Source organism: Poecilia reticulata, chromosome 4, assembly GCF_904066995.2.
Source record: "Poecilia reticulata chromosome 4, P_reticulata-male-v2, whole genome shotgun sequence".
Classification (NCBI taxonomy): domain Eukaryota; kingdom Metazoa; phylum Chordata; class Actinopteri; order Cyprinodontiformes; family Poeciliidae; genus Poecilia; species Poecilia reticulata.
In genome coordinates, this window is record NC_088833.1 from 26,272,039 (window position 1) to 26,290,244 (window position 18,206).

General features: G+C 40.1%; 1 protein-coding gene across 3 annotated transcripts; it reads right to left on the reverse strand.

Moving 5' to 3' along the window:
- Positions 1 to 18,000, reverse strand: cc2d2a (coiled-coil and C2 domain containing 2A). Of its 3 annotated transcripts, XM_017304422.2 has the most exons (39): positions 17,705 to 18,000; positions 17,520 to 17,601; positions 17,234 to 17,287; positions 16,971 to 17,051; positions 16,742 to 16,880; positions 15,630 to 15,721; positions 15,420 to 15,530; positions 15,265 to 15,345; positions 14,958 to 15,176; positions 14,072 to 14,228; positions 13,859 to 13,995; positions 13,632 to 13,763; positions 12,888 to 13,097; positions 12,662 to 12,768; positions 12,445 to 12,585; positions 11,269 to 11,425; positions 10,908 to 11,182; positions 10,051 to 10,228; positions 9,795 to 9,948; positions 8,735 to 8,882; positions 7,615 to 7,753; positions 7,326 to 7,529; positions 7,136 to 7,228; positions 6,950 to 7,041; positions 4,972 to 5,139; positions 4,801 to 4,858; positions 4,618 to 4,727; positions 4,237 to 4,333; positions 4,054 to 4,152; positions 3,806 to 3,976; positions 2,934 to 2,948; positions 2,618 to 2,821; positions 2,440 to 2,529; positions 2,251 to 2,364; positions 1,647 to 1,781; positions 1,428 to 1,550; positions 870 to 928; positions 583 to 760; positions 1 to 416 (listed from the first exon to the last, which is right to left on the reverse strand). In XM_017304422.2, the coding sequence occupies exons 1-39, from the start codon at positions 17,716 to 17,718 to the stop codon at positions 231 to 233; spliced, it is 5,004 nt and encodes a 1,667-aa protein (XP_017159911.2). In that variant the 5' UTR covers positions 17,719 to 18,000; the 3' UTR covers positions 1 to 230. The 3 variants fall into 3 exon arrangements, with proteins under 3 accessions (XP_017159911.2, XP_081462705.1, XP_017159914.2); XM_081606579.1 differs by lacking the exon at positions 17,234 to 17,287; XM_017304425.2 differs by lacking the exon at positions 2,934 to 2,948.
- Between the last annotated feature and the right edge of the window lie 206 nt (positions 18,001 to 18,206).

Consider the following 18,206-nt stretch of genomic DNA (forward strand, 5'->3'; position numbering starts at 1 on the left):
TGTGTGTTCAAAAAAACATTTTATTTTCAAATGCGTTTTCCTACTGTATTATCTGTAGTGCTCCTTTTTACTGCTATTCCAATTCAAGGCATATAAATATTTCTTAAGCACTGTACACCAGATATTTATACCATGTTGACAGATGCACAATAATTAGGTAAAAAGTCATACATTTTCTAAAAAAAAAAAAAAAAAAGCAACAGTGAAACAAGTGCATTGTTCAGTTTTTGTCATGTGCGGACAAGCGAGGCGAGGTACACCCACACAGACGGCACGTTGTTGGGATAAGGTTGTATGTACACGGCCAGCGCAAACTCCACATTGGATGAGTGAATATTGTGAACCCCAGTGCTGTGAACTGCCTCTATGATGGGTCCGACCTCAGAAAACGGCAGATGGAGCGGGAATCCTGAGATCTGAAAACATGGGGATCCGCAGTCAGTTTTAGATAACTTTCTCCAAATAAAGTGACATCTGCTGCCAGTTTCCACAGAACATTGAAGATATGACTCAAAAATTAGGAAGCAATGTTAACTGCAAATTATTGCACACTGTCCTTTTATTGAAATTTTTCCAACTCACCCTGTAGTCTCCGAGGAGGTTCTGCAGCTCGACACGGTGGCCCTCCGCTACATCCTGACCACGACTCTGCTCAAGTTTGGGCAGAAACTGTTTCAGGGTGGTGGTGCAGTACCGGTTCCAGCGAGTTGGGTGACGAGGGCGCCACTCCATAATCTTCTCCTTTAGTATCTTCTCAACTCTATCCAGAATTAAATGTTAAAGTGTAATAAAAAAAAAAAGTGTTTATAGTTGATCACTCTGGATCGGTACAGCGATAACTTAGAGCTGCATTTATTCCTGTAACTCACCTGTCCTGAAGCTCAGCTGCAGCTGCTTTGTCTGTTTGGCGGTACGCTAACTCCTCCGGCTGTGAGAGGAAAAACAGTGAGAACAAAGTATCTGCAGGTTTTAGCAAATCACACTTTAAGACCATTTTAATATCAGCTTGGATGAAATTTAAGACCAAAGAAGCTAAACACATGGAATGACTGGGGAATGATGCTGGCAGCAGAAGTGAGCCAGCGGCAAAAATAAAGATTGTCTATCCAACTGTTTGTACATTTGCGCTAAGCCAGGATAGCTAACTAGCTAACAAGGGTATTTTAGCAGCTAACTACCAACCACCTTTAATCAGAATGTACTGAAGATGCTTGTGCAAGACTTTAAGGTTTTGCTTGACAGAAAAGTCCTGCAAGTCAAAAAACAACTACCTGAATCGTTTTGCTAGAACAAAATTTAACACTTGTAATTAATGTGTTTGAGGTCAACTTACTATTTTCTAAATGAATTTAAAACATTTTAGGGATGCATGGGCACTCTAGAGAAAATGAAAATATAGATGTATATAGATAAGGTTTTACATTCACCTGTACGCTAGACAGCCCCGGGTGGGAGAAGGAGCGGGAGAAAAACGGTTTCCACATTTTGACCTTGGTGATGTCAAAGTTAGTGTGTAGTGGCGAAGGATTTTCCTGAATGTTGAACCAAACCTAAACAGCAAGCACCCCCAAGAATCTTGTTATAGAGGAAGGAGACATCAAATATGACTGTATCATGTCACACATAACTGCTCATTTTTCACTCACGTTGTCAGAATTAACCAAGCAGCCAACGGTTTGCAGAGGACAGAAAGTGTCACCCTTCTCATAGAACTGCCCGCTGCTGGGGTTCCAGATGAAGTAGCCACTCTGCTCATGGGTCAGAACATAAGCTGTTGGTCCCTGTGAAAAAGCCACACGGCTGAAAGGTGCTCCCAAACAGTTCTCTCTGCTCTTGGAGGTTTTGAAATGGCTCATTTTCCAGAAACCAAAAAAAAAACGTGTGTTTTCTTTTTTAAGCACTTGAGCTGTTTTTAGAAACAGTTGAGACCCAAATGGAATGGAAGAATGAAAAAATTAGTTTTGAATAATAGATTCACCTTCATATTTTATATTTGATCAACTTTAAACTTGGCACAAAAAAAACAAGAAAACATGGCACTTGTGGCTACTTCTCCAATTAATTTATCATTTCCGGTGGGTGACCATGTCTTGGAAGGTTTGCAGTTATTCCATACTCTTTCCATTTTAACTAAAGCCCAATAAAATACATTGAAGTTGTATTTGTAGCAAAATGCACAACGGTTCAAGGTTTGTTTATGAGGCACTGCCACTACGATAGGTTCAGGTTTAACAAGTAACGCTCACCTACCTCTGGTATGGCTGTGCCAATTATGAGCCACGCTTTCTTTCCCAAAAAAAGAAAGTAGTTGCACAACAACACAGCGTGTTCCTGCTCATCTCCTGCCAGTAGAGTCAGGAATTGCTGAGAACAAAAAGAAGATACATGTGTAAGTACAGCGTTCATACCGTTTCCACATCTTACAGAGGTTTCACTCACGTCACATGTGCTCAATAAGTCGCAGGTTGCAGAGAAGGAAACCTGATCTGGCAAAGAAGGGATCAGGGAGACATATCGGGCAACGAGGCTCTGCGAGGGGACAGAAAGGGTATCAGGTCAGCCGGTCCACTAAAAGTGAAACCTGGCATCGCTCAGCGTTCAGCATGATCGCACCGACCGTGGCTTCCTGAGGGTTGTTAGGAAACGCATCCAGGAACTCCTGCGGGGGGTTGAGCGGTCGGATGTAACGAGTGATGAAGATCGTCTTTCCGCTGAGGTCGATGACCGTGGTGATGCAGGGTCGGTCCGGATAGCCTCCGGCTGCGTGTTTCTCAAACTTCTCTGAAGCCTGCAGTAAGCGCTCATCCTCCTGACTGTTGAACTAAAGTCACTTCAGATTAACACCGAGTGTTTTTCTAGAAACATTTTTACCTGATGCACAAGTCTGCACAAATGAGGATAAAATAGGGTAAAAGAAAACAATAGAATGGTACCTCTGCTTCCTTTATCTACCGCACAAAGAAGAGCAAAACATAAAAGAAGATAAGGACAAATTACTGAAGTGATATGACACCACCTACTTTTAACTAAACAGTCTGAAACTAGAAGAAAAAGGAATAAAAATACTAATAAATACATAAAAAGGAAAGATAATATATACATATATATAAAATGTAAAGATATAGTGAAAGGTTTTTATAACCTTGAAACTTTTCAAACTGACATTACAACCACACTGTAACTGTGTTGTATTTTAACCAACACAAAGTAGAATATAAATGTGAGGTGGAAAGAAAATATATGATATATATTTTAAAGTGTAGCCTGCATTTACATTCAGTCAAATTTACTGTTACCCTTAAATTAAAAAAAAGCACAACTGAGTAGGGGCGGGTGGTCAGATATGGACCTGAAGTTTAATCGCGATATTTTGTCTTTAATACTGTGACAACAACAAACTGAACTATTTATTATTTATCTTTTATGGCAGTGATGACATAACACAGCCATATATTTATATTTATTTATATCAATGAAACAGCATTATGGCATCACAAGCACAATTTGTAATACACTCAGTCATATTTTCAAATTAATATTTATCGATACTATCACTGTACAAGCAGTGAAGAAAATAGTAAAACTAACAACTCTGAAGATATGGACAGTTTCAGGGGACTTTAAATGTTAATTGTAATTCATTGTGACAAAGATGAATCAGAATCCTTATCATATAAATATTTTGCAAATTAGTCTAAACTTGAACCAAAAGAAGTCGAAAACAGCGATGCGGACACGGACACTAAAAAACTAAAAAAAAAACTAAAAAAAACCCCCGGAAGCAATGAATGTGAGACTGGGTTACCTTCTCTCTGACGGACTCTCCAGGAACCAGCTGAGGTTCTACAGTGATGAAGAGCCGTACGAACGTCCCGCCCTGCGTGCTCCGCCACTGATCATAAACACTGGTGTTGCCGTGCTCCCTGCTGTATCCCAACAGCACGGCCGGCGTGTTCACTTTGAACGCACCGTCAATCTGCCGGGCAAAGCGAGAAATGGAACGTTCGTTTGGGGAAATGTCTGCTTGTACAAACAACGCAGTAGAGCCTTTACCTTTGACTGAGAGTAAATGGTGCTGAAGGGGATCTTGACGGAGCCCAGCCAGTGCTTCTCTATCTGCGTGTGTATGGACGTCGCCCTCGATTTGTCGTCCTGCGCGGCAAAGTCACAGTTGTTACAACTTGAAACGGCTGTTTCGGACATAAAGTGTGATTTCAATCGTAGACGGATCTTTACCGGTCCAGTTTCATAGAGCACTTCATCAAAAATGTTGATAAAGACTTCATCTTTGACAGACTGCAAACTCCCAGTGCTGTAGTCTCCATTCGGAGCACTGAGGAGAAGACGTTTGAAACGGTACACCCATTTACTGACTGACTGACTAGTTAGAGGTCCAGGAATGTCTCAGAATTCAGGAAATAATAATGTAAACACAAAATGAATTTTAATATATGCAGTTGAACATTCCTATAAAATACATTGAAGGTTATGGGAACAAGACAAAAATCTGTCACAGCTGAGTCAAACTGGACGGCTGTATTCGAGATCTATGTTTTAACTTAATAAAATAAAACCTTATAACAAATCATGAGAGGCAAAAAGTCTGCAGTCAGTTACTTAAATGGCAGCTGCAGCTCCTCATTCCAGCTTGGATTTGGTCCATCGGCTGTGGTTGTTTGGAGCACAGTGCGCTGGAAGGACACTTCCACAAACGGCCTTACTTGTACCTGTATTACACAGAGTGTACATACTTAATTTTGATGCTATAGGTCACAGTGTTCGGGTTGGGGTGTCCTGTACCTGGCTGAGGTACCAATCACTGCCCTGGACGGCACTCTGAGACGACTGTCCCGGTTTACTGGAAAGCAAAAAATGGGACGTTGTCAGGCATCAAAAACTCCACAATCCAAATACAAGTTCGACATAACGTCTTCTTGATTATTAAAAAAAAAAAAAGATGCTGGCACTCACCTGCTCTGGGGTTTGCGGATTGGGATGTTGTGGGCCCGGATGACGTTAATGAGCAGCTTGATGTCCCCGTCTGACAGATTCTGAGCTGTGACTTTTTTCCTTTCTATCCTTTGAGGTTTCAGTGGCCGTTTGGATTCAGCCAGCTTGAACAGGTTAATTCCCAGAATGCTGTTGGCAGCAAGAGACAAGACGTATGAAAACCAGACGTTTAAACTATCTTATGGAAGAGAATAAAAATGGATGGCTGGGATTGTTGGCTGCTAACAGAACCCAGTGCACCAAGGAGACAGGCAGAGACTCCTGAGGTGAAGGTTCTCTATTGGTTAAAGCTTAAATTGTACCTTTACTAGAGTGTGGCGTAACATATCCTGGATTTTAATTGTTGACATTTTAAGCAACAACTTTAAAATAAACATTTTGCTGCAGATATAAATGACTTCAAAAAGGGTTCATGTGTTAGTCACCTCATTATGTTAGCAGTAATAGGATACAACTGTTATGACTTATGAATTTATTTTGGCTTGTATAAAATATTAGAAAGGAGCAACATCACACATAAGCAATAAGATGATGTATGCCAATGTTTCAGCGCCAATTGTTTCATTTTTGCACCATTCATTTAACTGAGGTCATTCTACATTATCTTTTTCCAAAACCGTTGGAAAAATCTGAAAGTTTACAAAAGGACTGAACACTGCCAGTGGTCTACAGGCACTAGAGCTTTGGTACCTGCGTTTGCAGCTAAAAAGCACACAAAGACAGGGCATGGGGGGGAAAGCGAAAAGAAAAGCATTCCAAACATACCCTGAACCTGCACCACTGTAAAAATGAAGTGCAAACGAATAGCATAAACATAGAAAACACATTTTAAACATCCAGTCACAGATATGAAAAGAACAGCAAACATATCACTGATGCACTATTCTGCGTACATGTTATATATTGTACAAAGCAATTTTGTTGGGAAATGTGTAAAAAGTCATGAAGTAAAGTAATCTTTTTTTTTTTTTGCAGTAGTAGAGCAGGAAAAAAAAACCAAAAAAAACAATGTGAGGAAATATTTAAAAAATTTGGACAAAATCAATGGTGGCACAAAAAATGGTAAACTAAAATATGAGGAAACTTTATGTTTTGAAATATCTCTCTTACACACACCCTAAACACCTGACTGATCAGAAAAAGTAAAAAAAATAAAATAAAAATATGTAAAAATATGTTGCAATGTTTTCTGACATTTTTGATCATTCTACAACTACCAGAGAAGTTTGGTTTGAATTAATGTCCGATAGTGAGAAAAAAAAGATTTATTTTTATTATCTTCAAATATCTGGTTTCAGCTATTAATGATGCTTTCCAAATTTAGGCTTACAATCAAGGGATTACACTTTATTACCAAACTGTGCAGTTTGAATATCAAGCACTTTGAAGGGCTTTATAGAGAAGTCATCCACTTCCCAAACCTTGAAAACGCCTCATTGATATTCAAACATCTTCAAGGTTTTCAAGCACCCATACAAACCCTGTAAAAAAGAATGTAGCCCCCGTGTATTTTATTTATTCCCTATGAGCCAAATGTCAGGGATTACTAGTTAAGCTCTTCTAGAAAAAGAGAAATGTATGAGTGAAAAAAAGCTTCAGTTACATTAATTTTAAAGGGAATATCAATTGTGTCAATACCTGAGTTTGCAAAAAAACATTTCTCAATTCACCCTATAAATTAAAGGTTTTCTAGATTTTTTTTAGAGCAACTGGAATGAAAAATGAACTTATTTTGGGGACTTTTTATGCATACTTAGTTATAAAGTTTTGTATAAATCTGATCATAACACATTTCTAAGACCGTCAAACTAATTGTTTGTATTGGTATTTTGTGGTAGCAACAAATTAATCTCACTTCTTAGAACATTCTTAGAATAAACAGTAAAAAAGAGAGTGAACTTTGCAAGAGGAGAGGAAAATTGTCTGGTTTTATATTCACCCAATGCTTGGTATCTCTTCTTCGATCACCAGGTCGGACAGCTGGTAGTGATGCTTGGTGAGAATAAATCTGTTGATGACCGATTCTCGTATCTGTGAGGCAACGGCAGCAGCAACACGGCTCGTTCAACGGCACAGAAAACAAAGATAGATCTGTTTCCACATTTAAAAAAAAGCACTTAGACACCTGCTGAAGGTATTTGGCCACAACGGCTCTGTGAGGATTCAGATGTTGCCTGGTGTCAATCGTCTCCCCGTCTTTCAATCTTTTTTCATAATCCTAAACTCATTCAAACCAAAGGGAAAGAAGAACAGCTATTACAGCTCACAAACTTTTCACAATATTCCTTGACGGAGTACGGCATCGGAAGGCTGACCTGGAAAACCTTGTCAGAGACCTCCCTTTCCAGAAGAGGAACGAATTTGTAATTGCGAAACTCGGGCGCCTCCTGGTTCCTCAGCCTGAGCAGGCGGAACCTCTTGGAACTCTCCATCTCCTCATCGCTTACGAAGTTGAACTCCTCCTGCAGGTGTTCAAGGCGAAAGTAGTCGGGAGCGGTCACTTCGCCGCTGCTCGCCACCTGTGAAGACACGGCGGCTGCTCTTATCCGGAGTTTTGACTTTATTTTGGGGAAATCCAGGAAGACAATATTCTGTGTTACGCACTTTCAGCAGGTGCATGATGGAGGTGTTCTTGGGATCGTTGGGGTCCAGCCGCGACTGTACAGCCCACTCACCGATCTTTTTCATGTCATACAATCCAGACGCCCCGATGTACGAGACGGCATCCAGATGGCCTAGCCCTCTAAGAGGCAGAAATACACAATTGTTGATGTATGGGAAAAAGTCTAGGGGTGAGATTTTTTCTGTCTAGGAGTGAGATGTGAGGTGTGATTATGGAATTTCACTAGTTTTGTTTGCAGGCTGTATGGTTTCTTGCCATCTTGTTTGTACCCTAACACCTCCCAACTCAACATCTGAATTTTTTATTTTTTTTTGTGCTGTTTCAACAAATTTTGAAACGGCACAACATTAAAGGTGGTTTTGGATTAGGCTGTGTGGTAAAAGAATATTTCACAAGTTTGCTGGCATCAGGACCAACAAAATCCGATTTTTTTAGAGATCAGTAATACAGACTTATTAAATCAGAGATGGATTATCCTTTACTAAATGCAGAGTGATGATGCTTTGGAAGATTAACTGGTAGCACAAGCAGTGGCACTCCAAACGGGGGGCAAAGAGAGGCTATGGCCCCCTCTTGCCATGTTCATGTAATAGAAAGGCTTACAGGGCCATTGTCTTCAGTGAAGATGTACACGTAAAGTCCAATAAATAAATACAATTATATGTGTGGTTTTTTTAAATTATTTTTTAGTTGTACTCACCTAAAAATTTTTCTGGCCTTTCCTGGCCACCCCTATAAAACATTTTCTGAGGGTGCCACAGGTCCAGTTTAAAACCGTGACCATAGAGGATCTATAAACGCTGTAGTTCTTCCCTCAGTTTTCTACACATTTAACATGTTTACAGAACTTTATGAGCAGTTTCTCTGCAAAAATAATTCAACTAGATTTTACAAATATTCTGGAAGCATTTGCTACACGTACAAATACGAGCAAATGTATTTGTCCTTGCTTTTAGCAGACACGTTTTCATTATCTGTGTAGTAGGAATTTAACCTTACACCATCTGAGCCGCTCTTAGATCTGCAGTGTTGGTTTCATGGGCGCCAGGTCGGGAGCCGCTTTGCTTACAATGCAAATCGTCCCGCTGTGACAGTGAGTACCTGTGTGTGCCACCAGGATGCTGAGAAAGAGGCGGTGCGAGCGGGACGCCTTCTTCCCCGATGCCCCATGACACGCAGCAAGACAGCTTCCCGGACGTCAGCAGTGTCAGCTTGTTGCTGCCATCGGACTCAAAGGAGAGCGGCACATCTGAGGACACGGACAAAGAAAGAGGGTCAGTGAGGATGCGCCGGCACTCCTTCATGCCTTTGAAGTTTTGCTCCTGATGAATCAAGAATTTCTTTGCATTCTTTTTAAACAGCCAAGTTTTATTTTTATTTTAACTAACTTTTATTTCTACTTTCGCATCTTATTATCACTACATTAGTGTTTGTTTACAGCTGTGGTTGACACAGAACTTTACAAGATTAACAGAAAAGTAAATCACAAAAACACATTTTTCATATCTCGTTTCGAGCAGAGAAGTCTAAATTTCAGGATTCGTATACTTTCGAACTTCTACAGCACCACACTTGAGCTAAAGAATGAACTACAGAAGACAGCTTCTAATCACCGTTTTATATCATTTATTAATGTTATTAATAATATTGTGGATTAGTATTCTTATTTTTATGTTTTGAAATGTCTTGCTTGCACACATGCTACACGTGTGACTGATCTGAAATAGTTACAAAAAAATCTCTAAAAAAGAGTTTTCTGGCATTTAGCAAATAGGAATCATTTTTGGAAATTCTAACTGACCTATTTTTGGAAATTCTAACTGACCTAAAGCAAGAGAAATTTGGTCTAATCTAATTTTAGAGGGTGAGGAAAAACATGTACCTGTGTGTTTTAGTGTCTTTACATATCTTGTTTCAACTGTAAACAATGTTTTAACAAAACTGTGCAGTTTGAATATCAAGCACTTTCCAAACCTTGAAAACATTTAATTGCAAGCATTTTCAAGGATTTCAAGCATTCGTACGAATCATGATATTTGGGGCAGAAAAAAAGAGAAATTAGGAGTGACTTGAGTTGAGACTTTTGCAGAGTACTGTTTGCTTTCCGGGTATTTTTAGTCGAAGGTAGAGTGATCTGGAAAAAAAAAACAAAAACAAGTACCACTTCCAACTCCCTCGTGATCAAACATCACGTGCTGGTTGCTGCTGAACTCGATTTCCTCTATAGGGGCTCTGCCTGTAACGACTGAAGGGTCGGGTACAGGAACAAACACCTGAGCCAGCAGGGAGTATGATGACCCAATCTCCTCAAACACCTGCTCAGACACAGTACACAAACACAACCGGGTAGGACAGAAACACTACAGCGAGTAAGTGAACCGAAATATGCAGGAACGGGCAGAAGAGTTTTACTGTACCTGCAGATTAATGCTTTGTGGACAGTTGAGCACCTTCAAATTGAAAATTTGTCCAAAGTGAACCCGGAAGTCGGTGCTCAGGGAGCAACTGTCTGTTCTGGAAACTTCCTTGTAGTTGTAAAGGATCTTGATGAAAAGAGAGCGCCTCGAAACATCTTCCCTGCGAGCTACTTCAGCCCTGAAAGACGATGCAAAACCTTTCAGCGTGGCGAACAATAACAGGGTTGATGAAGGTTTCGCCAACTCAAATTTAAGACATTTTAAGACCATTTCTAAACATAGGGCTCCCTCTGGTATTTAGAAAAAAAATCCATGACTTCTCCATGACCTTCAATATAATTTTCCATGACCCATGCACAACAGGTTCAGAAAGAAAAGTGTATAACTGAAAGAGTAACTCCACCAGGCTGAACTACAGCAAACATGTAAAAGTACAGTGCACTTTTACAGAAAGGGAGGAAATATAAATGACGCTGTTACCGTGTTCACAGCGTAACAGCGGCAACTGTTGCTAAGACGGTTGTGTATATTCGCTGTGTAGTAGCGATGCTTCTTCTAATTGAGTTATTTTGTGTTGCAGGTAAGCTGGTGATGTTAATAATATATTCTATGGTATGTTATTGGGTTCTGTTAAGTATCAATTATCACACTGAGTTCCGTATTAGTATTGCTTCCGTTGTAAGTTATTTTTACTTTGTGAACCACAATTTTTTTGAAGAATCTAAGACATTTAAAGGCCTTTGTTTTAGATGCATGAATTTAAGACTTTTTAAGGACAAGTGGACACCCAAAATACACCATTTAGCAAATATTCTGGCATCAGGAGGATTTGTTAGCTGCTACTTGAAGGTACCTACCTGGGACAGAGATCGCTGGCCGTGACGCCTCCTGATGTACACAGCTCCGGGACCAGAATAGCCTCTCCTGGTTTCCTACGAATCCTGGAGGCTTTTTCTCTCACCCACCGCTCCAGTGAGTCAATGTCCGGCCTTTCTGGAACCTCCGGTTTCACGGGGTCTTCCTCAAATTGATCCTCTGACTCAGTCTGATCCTGTTCTTCTTCTTCTTCTTGTTCTTCTTCTGTGTCGTCCTGTGTTTGGCTTTTCTTTTTCTTCTTTTTTTGCTTGGCTTTCTGCAAACAGTGAATATGAGAACAGGTGCTTGAATATGAATGTGAGGCTGACGAAGTAAACAGACTGCGCTATGACTGGTAGGCACCTGCTTCTTCCTCCAGAGTTTCCAATCTTCCAGTTGCTTGTTGTACTCTGCTAGCTTCTTTTGGTACTGCTCTTCACTTTCTGCTTCCAGCTCCAAAACTTCTTTCAGGATTTCGCCTTCATACTCCCACTCGTCCAAAGCCCGATCAACGTTCTCCCTGAAGCAGTGACATAAAAAAAGGAAATGTGATACAAATGAAAACAAAGCTCTGATAAGAAGCAGATAAGTACAAGTAGTTGTATTTGCATTTGCTCATGTTAAGATCACAAACTGTAATTAATTTTACTCGGATCTTAATAGAACAATGCAAAGTAAAATGAAAATGATGCATAAGATTAGAAAACAACAAAAAAATCTGAAAAGTGAATTTTTTTACTAATAAAAAAAATTCACTTTTTTTATTAGTAAAATAAGGTGGAATCTGAAGGTAACTTGTTACAATGGGTTGTATTTTGAGCCATATCTTTTTAATTTTAAAATTAGGGTGTCTGCGCATTCTTAAAAAGTCTTAAATGCATCTAAAATTATAGTACCTAAAATTAGTTTAAAGGTATTATTATTTTTGGTTGCTTTTTCCTTATGGGACTGTCATGCGGATATCTTGAATTTTGTGACTTGAGGTTGTTGAAGCTAGCGATAACTAGTTGCTAACATACCCTTGCTATCTAGCTAGCTAGCTTTTCTGTGTCTATCATGGGTAATTGCAACGTTTTGGCCAGTTAGCAGGACGGCAATCATTATTGCCACATCTAGCGAGGCCAAATGCACTCTCTGAAAAAATAAACAAAAAACTTTTAAGCTTGGCAGTACACAGGTCAAGGCTGTAGAAATCCATATGCAGTGTAATACGCCGGGATCCCCAATATATTAATAGTTTTTTCAAGTCTTAAATTTCATTCAAGTTGGCATTAAAAATGTCTTAAAAACCTTAAAATTCCACTTCCTGAAACCTCCAGAAACCCTGAAAATGTTGAAAACCACGTGTCATTTCCCTTCCAACTCACTGTTATCCTGCACTTTGTGTTGGTCCTTCATATAAAATCCATGAGGTTTGCGGTTATAATGAGGAAATTATTGAAGGAGTGGGATCATTTTCACAGTGAAGCAACATCAGGGAGAAATTTAAAGATTAACTAGTGATGTTTCTGTTGAGAAGTCTATGAATTAAGTAGGTACCTTCTGAGAAAGAGCTTAAAAGGTGTATTGGTATATTTCTGAAACTCTCTCAGGGACTTGATCTCCTTCCACACTTTAATGATGCTCCTCAGCAGAGTCCTGTCTTTCTCCTGCTCCAAGTCGCGCAGCTGCCGAGTGTTCCTGTTGTGGACGCATAGGAAAACTGGTTTGTTACGTAGCCAGCACTGTTGTGCCTGCTACCGAACAGAGACCTCACCTCACTTCTAGACTGTACTCAGAAATCCTGTGCTGCAAGGCCTCGGAGGAGCCCTGCTCACCATGGATCCTCATCATGTTCCGCAGAGCTTTCCTCAGGCCGTTCAACTACAGCAGAACCAACACAAAAAGATACCAGACTATATGAATACTGCAACAAAGCATATTGAAACAATAGAAGCAAAATCGGGTTGGTGCGAGGACTGCTTTAATCCACTAGAGTTTACCTTCTCTGTAAGGTGCCCTGTGAGATTATTCTGTTGCCTGCTGAGGTACTGATCGTACAGCTGAGCCAGCCGCGATGCCAGGACGTGTTCGCGGCTAAAGAGAGGATGATGGGAGAAGATCAGCCCGGAGACGTCAACGTCAAGCTGGTAGTCTCCCTCAGGGTCTGTGGCACCAGCAATGTACAGATTTGCATACTGGGACTTCATAGCCTAGGACATAAATAAAAGACACAATTACCCATCATCCACTGTCCTGAAGGATGTGTGTTTGGTTTCTACACAATCGTTTTGAGAAAATTTCATAGATTGATAGATTTAAGTTGTTTCAGAACATCTTTTGTGCAATTTATGAGCACAGATGTCAATATCACATCCTTCGGATCCTGCTGGTTTACAACTTGCAGCCTTCACTAGCAGAGGGATTTCTCCTGGATAATTTCCCCCAGCGATAACGTCTGTGTTGCAGTGCTCATGTATGTGTCCAAATGCATTCAGTTGAATTTGGTTAAGGCAAAAATACAGCATAGGAAAATTCTATACTTTGACTAGAACTTTTTGAAAAAGTTGCCACAAAATGAGCAATAACAGGCCACAACAGTCACAAAAAAAACATCCCAACATCCTGGAAAAACTATAAAAATGCTAGAAAAGTCGCTCCCCATGCTCAGCATTACTATCAACATCAGATTCTGCTGATCAACATATTTCTTGGATGGATGGATTGGCTGTGAAGGAGTGTCTGACCTTCCTGTATACAGTTTGCAGAGCAGGATCCAGCTCTTCATCCATGTGGAAAAGAGGCGGCCTTGTGGACGATTCCTTTATGGGGTCAGGCAGAGCAAGAATCTTCCCATCGTCTCCAAACCATTTGCTTCCCTTCAAAGAAAGTAAAAAAAAAAAAAAGACAAGCATTAATCTAAACTTGAATACAGTTCTTTATATGAACAGTTTAGTAGATTAGCTGATGATACCTCAGCCATTTTCAAAATTCGATTCTCTGAAATGTTTTTGTTGGTCAAAGATACGGCAGGCCGTTGTCCCACGTAGAGGCCCTCGTCCTCCAGAAAGCGGGGCATCGTGTTTTCAGGCAGCTTGACGGAGGTTGGGACTGTAAAGATTTTTGCACAATTCCAGTCAGACCAACACTTGTGAGTCGAAGGGGTAACTGCTAAAACGTGCGCTACCTGCTCGAAAGCTCGGAGTAAACAGGAGTTCACAGTCTCGTTGGACGCGCTTTTTGAAACCAACGTACTCCGCTTTCCTCACTTCCACAAAGTCTTGAGGCAAATGGTCAATGACGAATAAGTTGTCTTCATTTCGCACCAGAGGAGCTTCTTCACTCTTGGGCAAGGTGTAAAACAAGAGTCAGTCACTCACTAGTTTCCAGCGTAATACAGTGCTTTGATATTTCCTAAAAGTTTCCACAGTTTTCTATGCTACATTCACAAAACAAATTTTTTTTGGGGGTGTTGCCATTTTGTATTTCTGTTCATAATAGGCCTGTCACAACAACAAATATTACTGGATGGTAGATTATCCCTGTATTTATTTTGATAATTACAGGGATGATTATTGAAAATGGTTGCATTTTGAGATCATTTTCAAGTAATATATTGATAATGGCATCTCAAAGACTAATGGACTTAAAAACGAACAAAACAACCAAAAACAATAAATGAAAACAAAATAATAAAAAAAAACACACACAAACCCAAACCATAAATAGATTATGAAGTCTGTGTGAACAAAATTGCCCATCAAAAAAATATTTAAAGCTCATTTTAATTCATCATTTAATTCATCAATTGATTAATTTCTTACTGCGACAGACTTAGTTGCACAGTTATGAATAAAAAGAAAAACAGTCGGCTCCCATCTGTCGCCCCGTCCCAGTCTCTGTTTTTCACTGGCTGCCAGAAACATGTGTTAAAAGTAGAGGCGGTTGTCAGTTCAGCCTGCATCCAGATCGGCCCTTACAAAACTCAAACATGTTGGTTTGAGTCTGACCCGTCCGGTCCCCTCACACACTTACAGAATCCAGTCTTCACCCCATCTCACACCAAATGTTACCTGGAACTCATTTTGGTCTTGATTATCTTCCTCTGCTTCATCCTCCTCTTCCACCTCAGCTTCCTCTTGTCCGTTTTCATCTCTGTCGTCCTCCTCAACTCCGTCTCTCTGTTTTTGTCTCATCTTGCTCTTACTCTCTGGCTTACTTGGCTGGTCGGGCTCATAGTTAAATGTAAAGAAATTGTATGCTTCTTCAGTAGTTGGGAAGTCTTTTTCTACCTTGATTTGGAAAGGTACAAAAAAAAAAGCAGCATGTGAACAGCAATATTAGTTTTAAGAGAAATATTAACGTCAGTATGCAGCTTACTCTTCTAGCCTGCTCTTGAAACTTGACTCTGGAGCGAAGGGTCAGGGGGTCGTCATGTCTTCCTGAACTCACTGGATCAGCCTAGTAAACACTGGAAAGTTACTTCTACTGCTGTACTTTATTACACGTGCTCAGTCAGATGTCTTTCAAATCACCTCTCTATCGAATCTTGTTATGGTGTCTCTGTCTTTGAGCCGCTGGAGTCGACTGACCGGCTCACTAGAATCCTTTGAGGTTTCCTGCTGCTGAAGGCTCTCTCCTTTAGACTGCAACGCAGCGTACATACAGTGGCACTCAGACTGACAGGCATATGAGTGGTGATAGTCTTACTCATGTAAAATGGAAAAAGAGAAACTGAAATTTACCCTCGCTGCTCTCAACTTCTCTTGCAAATGGCGCGTCACAAAGGTGTCTAAATGCAGAGAGCTGGAGGGCTGCTCAGATTTTACAGAGACGCCTACAAGAAACAGGAGTCAGGACAATGTGACACTATAAATAAAGTAAGCGATAGATTGTAAATGCATTGTTCAAATTAACATTAGACTGTATAGAAAGTCTTGCCTTCCTTAACTATTTCAACTTTTGTCACATTATATCCACAATCAATTTATTATTATTTTTTATTTTTTATTTTATGGAATAGGCTAACACAAAGTTATGTATAACTGTGAAGTTAAGAAAAATGCATAAATGATTTTCAAACTTTTTTCTTTTTCAAGAAAAATAAATATCAGGGAAACTCTGGTATGCATTTGTGTTCATCTGTTTTCTCCCCCCATCCTATAAAAAGTAGCTACGCTCTGTCGGACTGAATTTACAGATTTTCAGATGACGGTTTAGGCAATGGTAGGGGATTTTTATATTTACAAATGGCTAAAAATCAACATATTGGCTGCTGGTGTAATTTCTGTTGTCATTGTTCCCCTGTTTAATTTGCTGAGAAGCATACTCAACTCACAGGGTCAAATGTTCACACTTGCCTTTTGAGTCAAAGGCTGAGAGGTTTGGAAGCTACAGATCCATACAGCTCTGGTTGTGTTCTTCCCTATAATGGAAGTTGCAAATATTGCTTTTTGTCTGGCACACAAAAGTTTTCTAGCCTTCCTGCTATCTGTATAGTTTAGGACTCATTTTAAAAATTGTTGTTCTTTAAGTTTTTCTTTCCTATTTTAATTTTTTTTTATTTTGTTGTTATTTTATTAATATAGGGTTGCTTTATTGATTTTCATTTGGTCATATCAACTTTATTATTGGCTTGTTATTGCATTATATGACTGCTGTTTCCTTTATTCTGTGTACAGCATTTGGTCCTGTGGGAGTTTAAAGAGCTCCATAAATAAAGCCGGTGTGGAATGGCACTTCACAGTTAGATACCACTTTGTGTTTGTCTGTTACAGTAGATACAAATAAAAATGCATAAAAATGTGAGGTTGTTATGAGACAAAAACGGAAAAGGTTCAAAGGGGTAGACACAAACCTCTCTGAGAACCAGTTGGAGGTCTTGTAGAAACCACAGAATCATCTACCCTACTAGATGGTCCCTCATTTGGACTGTTGTACTGAGTGGGGGAAACTTCCCCAACATCCTCATCTTGGACGAAAGGCTGTTCCAGCAACTAATCAACAAGAGCCACCAGTGATATTAGGCATAATGGGAGTAAAACTGAGCCAACATTTTTAAAAAATCCCAGACAACTGGGTTGCACCTTTGTCTTCCTCTTCTCTCTCTGGGCTCTCAGTGTGCGTCTCAGACTCTCTCCTGGGTCCTCATCGCTGCCCTCAGCTTCCTAGTGGAAGACAACCACGCAGTTTTAGAGCAGGCGGAAATACAGAGCCCACATCCACGCTGCTATTAGCCACTAAAGCTGCGGGAAGGCTTAGGATGAAGGGAGGTTGGTGTTGAAGAACCAGCAGCACACACAGGAGAGCAGCAACAGCCTAAAAGCTAAGCTACAACACACAAACCAACCTTCATTGCAGTCGGTTGGTTGTCCACATTGAACTTGGCAGACGGAACCAGAGCCTATCGAGTACAGTTAGTTTTATCAGAGCGTTAGCAGCTCCTGTTTCTGTGCTGTAACATCTCCTTCTTTCCTTCCTTCCTTCCTTTCTTCCCTCGGGTCATGTTCAGGCTTGTTAAAAGTGACGCTTCATATTGGACTGACAGAATTAAGTATGCATGCACGAGCTAAAATATTAAATACTCTGGTACGACGTTTAGGCTTCATTTAACCTTAGAAGTTCAATTACTTTACCTGAATGTCATCTTCGTTTTTGTTTTTTACCAAAGTATCTTGTAAGGCCCGCCGTTTCATTCGTAGTTTCTCCCGAATGTCACTAAAAATTGGTTTCAACACAGGAAATTATGTTTTATTAGTTACCAAGCGTTATAAAAGGTAATTCACAGATTTACTTGTTACCCGAGCAGTTAAATGTTTACCTTGACGCAGCCATTTTTTTTCCATCAACATTCACCAACTTGTCGTGAAAATGTTACATTTATAACAGTGTAACTATGCGGATAGATGAAGCGTTATCTTTTAGACGAAGATGGTTTTCTGCTAATGTCTGGAGCTCCGTTAACGCTGCCTAGTAACGACGTAAACTACTTCTCAACCTACCACGAGGGACGTCGTGAATGCAACCTAATTGTCCACAGAGAAGGATTTCTAATGGTCGGATTAACTGCCAATCAAGATTCTCACTTTAAAGCAACCCGCCCACTACGTGGCGCGAGGAGGGACAAACGTGCAAGTTTTTATTTTTACGGAACTCGTTGCTTGTGGAGTAGTTTTTCCCCCCCTGCATCTACACTTTTGTAATAAGGACCAAATCTGACAAAACTGGGTAGAAATCTGCCCAGATTTTCAGATTTAACAAGACTCGACAACAGCTTTGGTATTAAGTCTAGACTTTATGGATGAATCCTGAACTAAAGTTGC

Coding starts and splice junctions, on each gene's coding strand:
- cc2d2a (XM_017304422.2), bottom strand. Junction 7,229..7,325: donor TCTCTGACAAGGTTTTCCAG/GTCAGCCTTCCG, acceptor GAATGAGTTTAG/GATTATGAAAAAAGATTGAA. Junction 4,859..4,971: donor ATCCGCAAACCCCAGAGCAG/GTGAGTGCCAGC, acceptor TTTGCTTTCCAG/TAAACCGGGACAGTCGTCTC.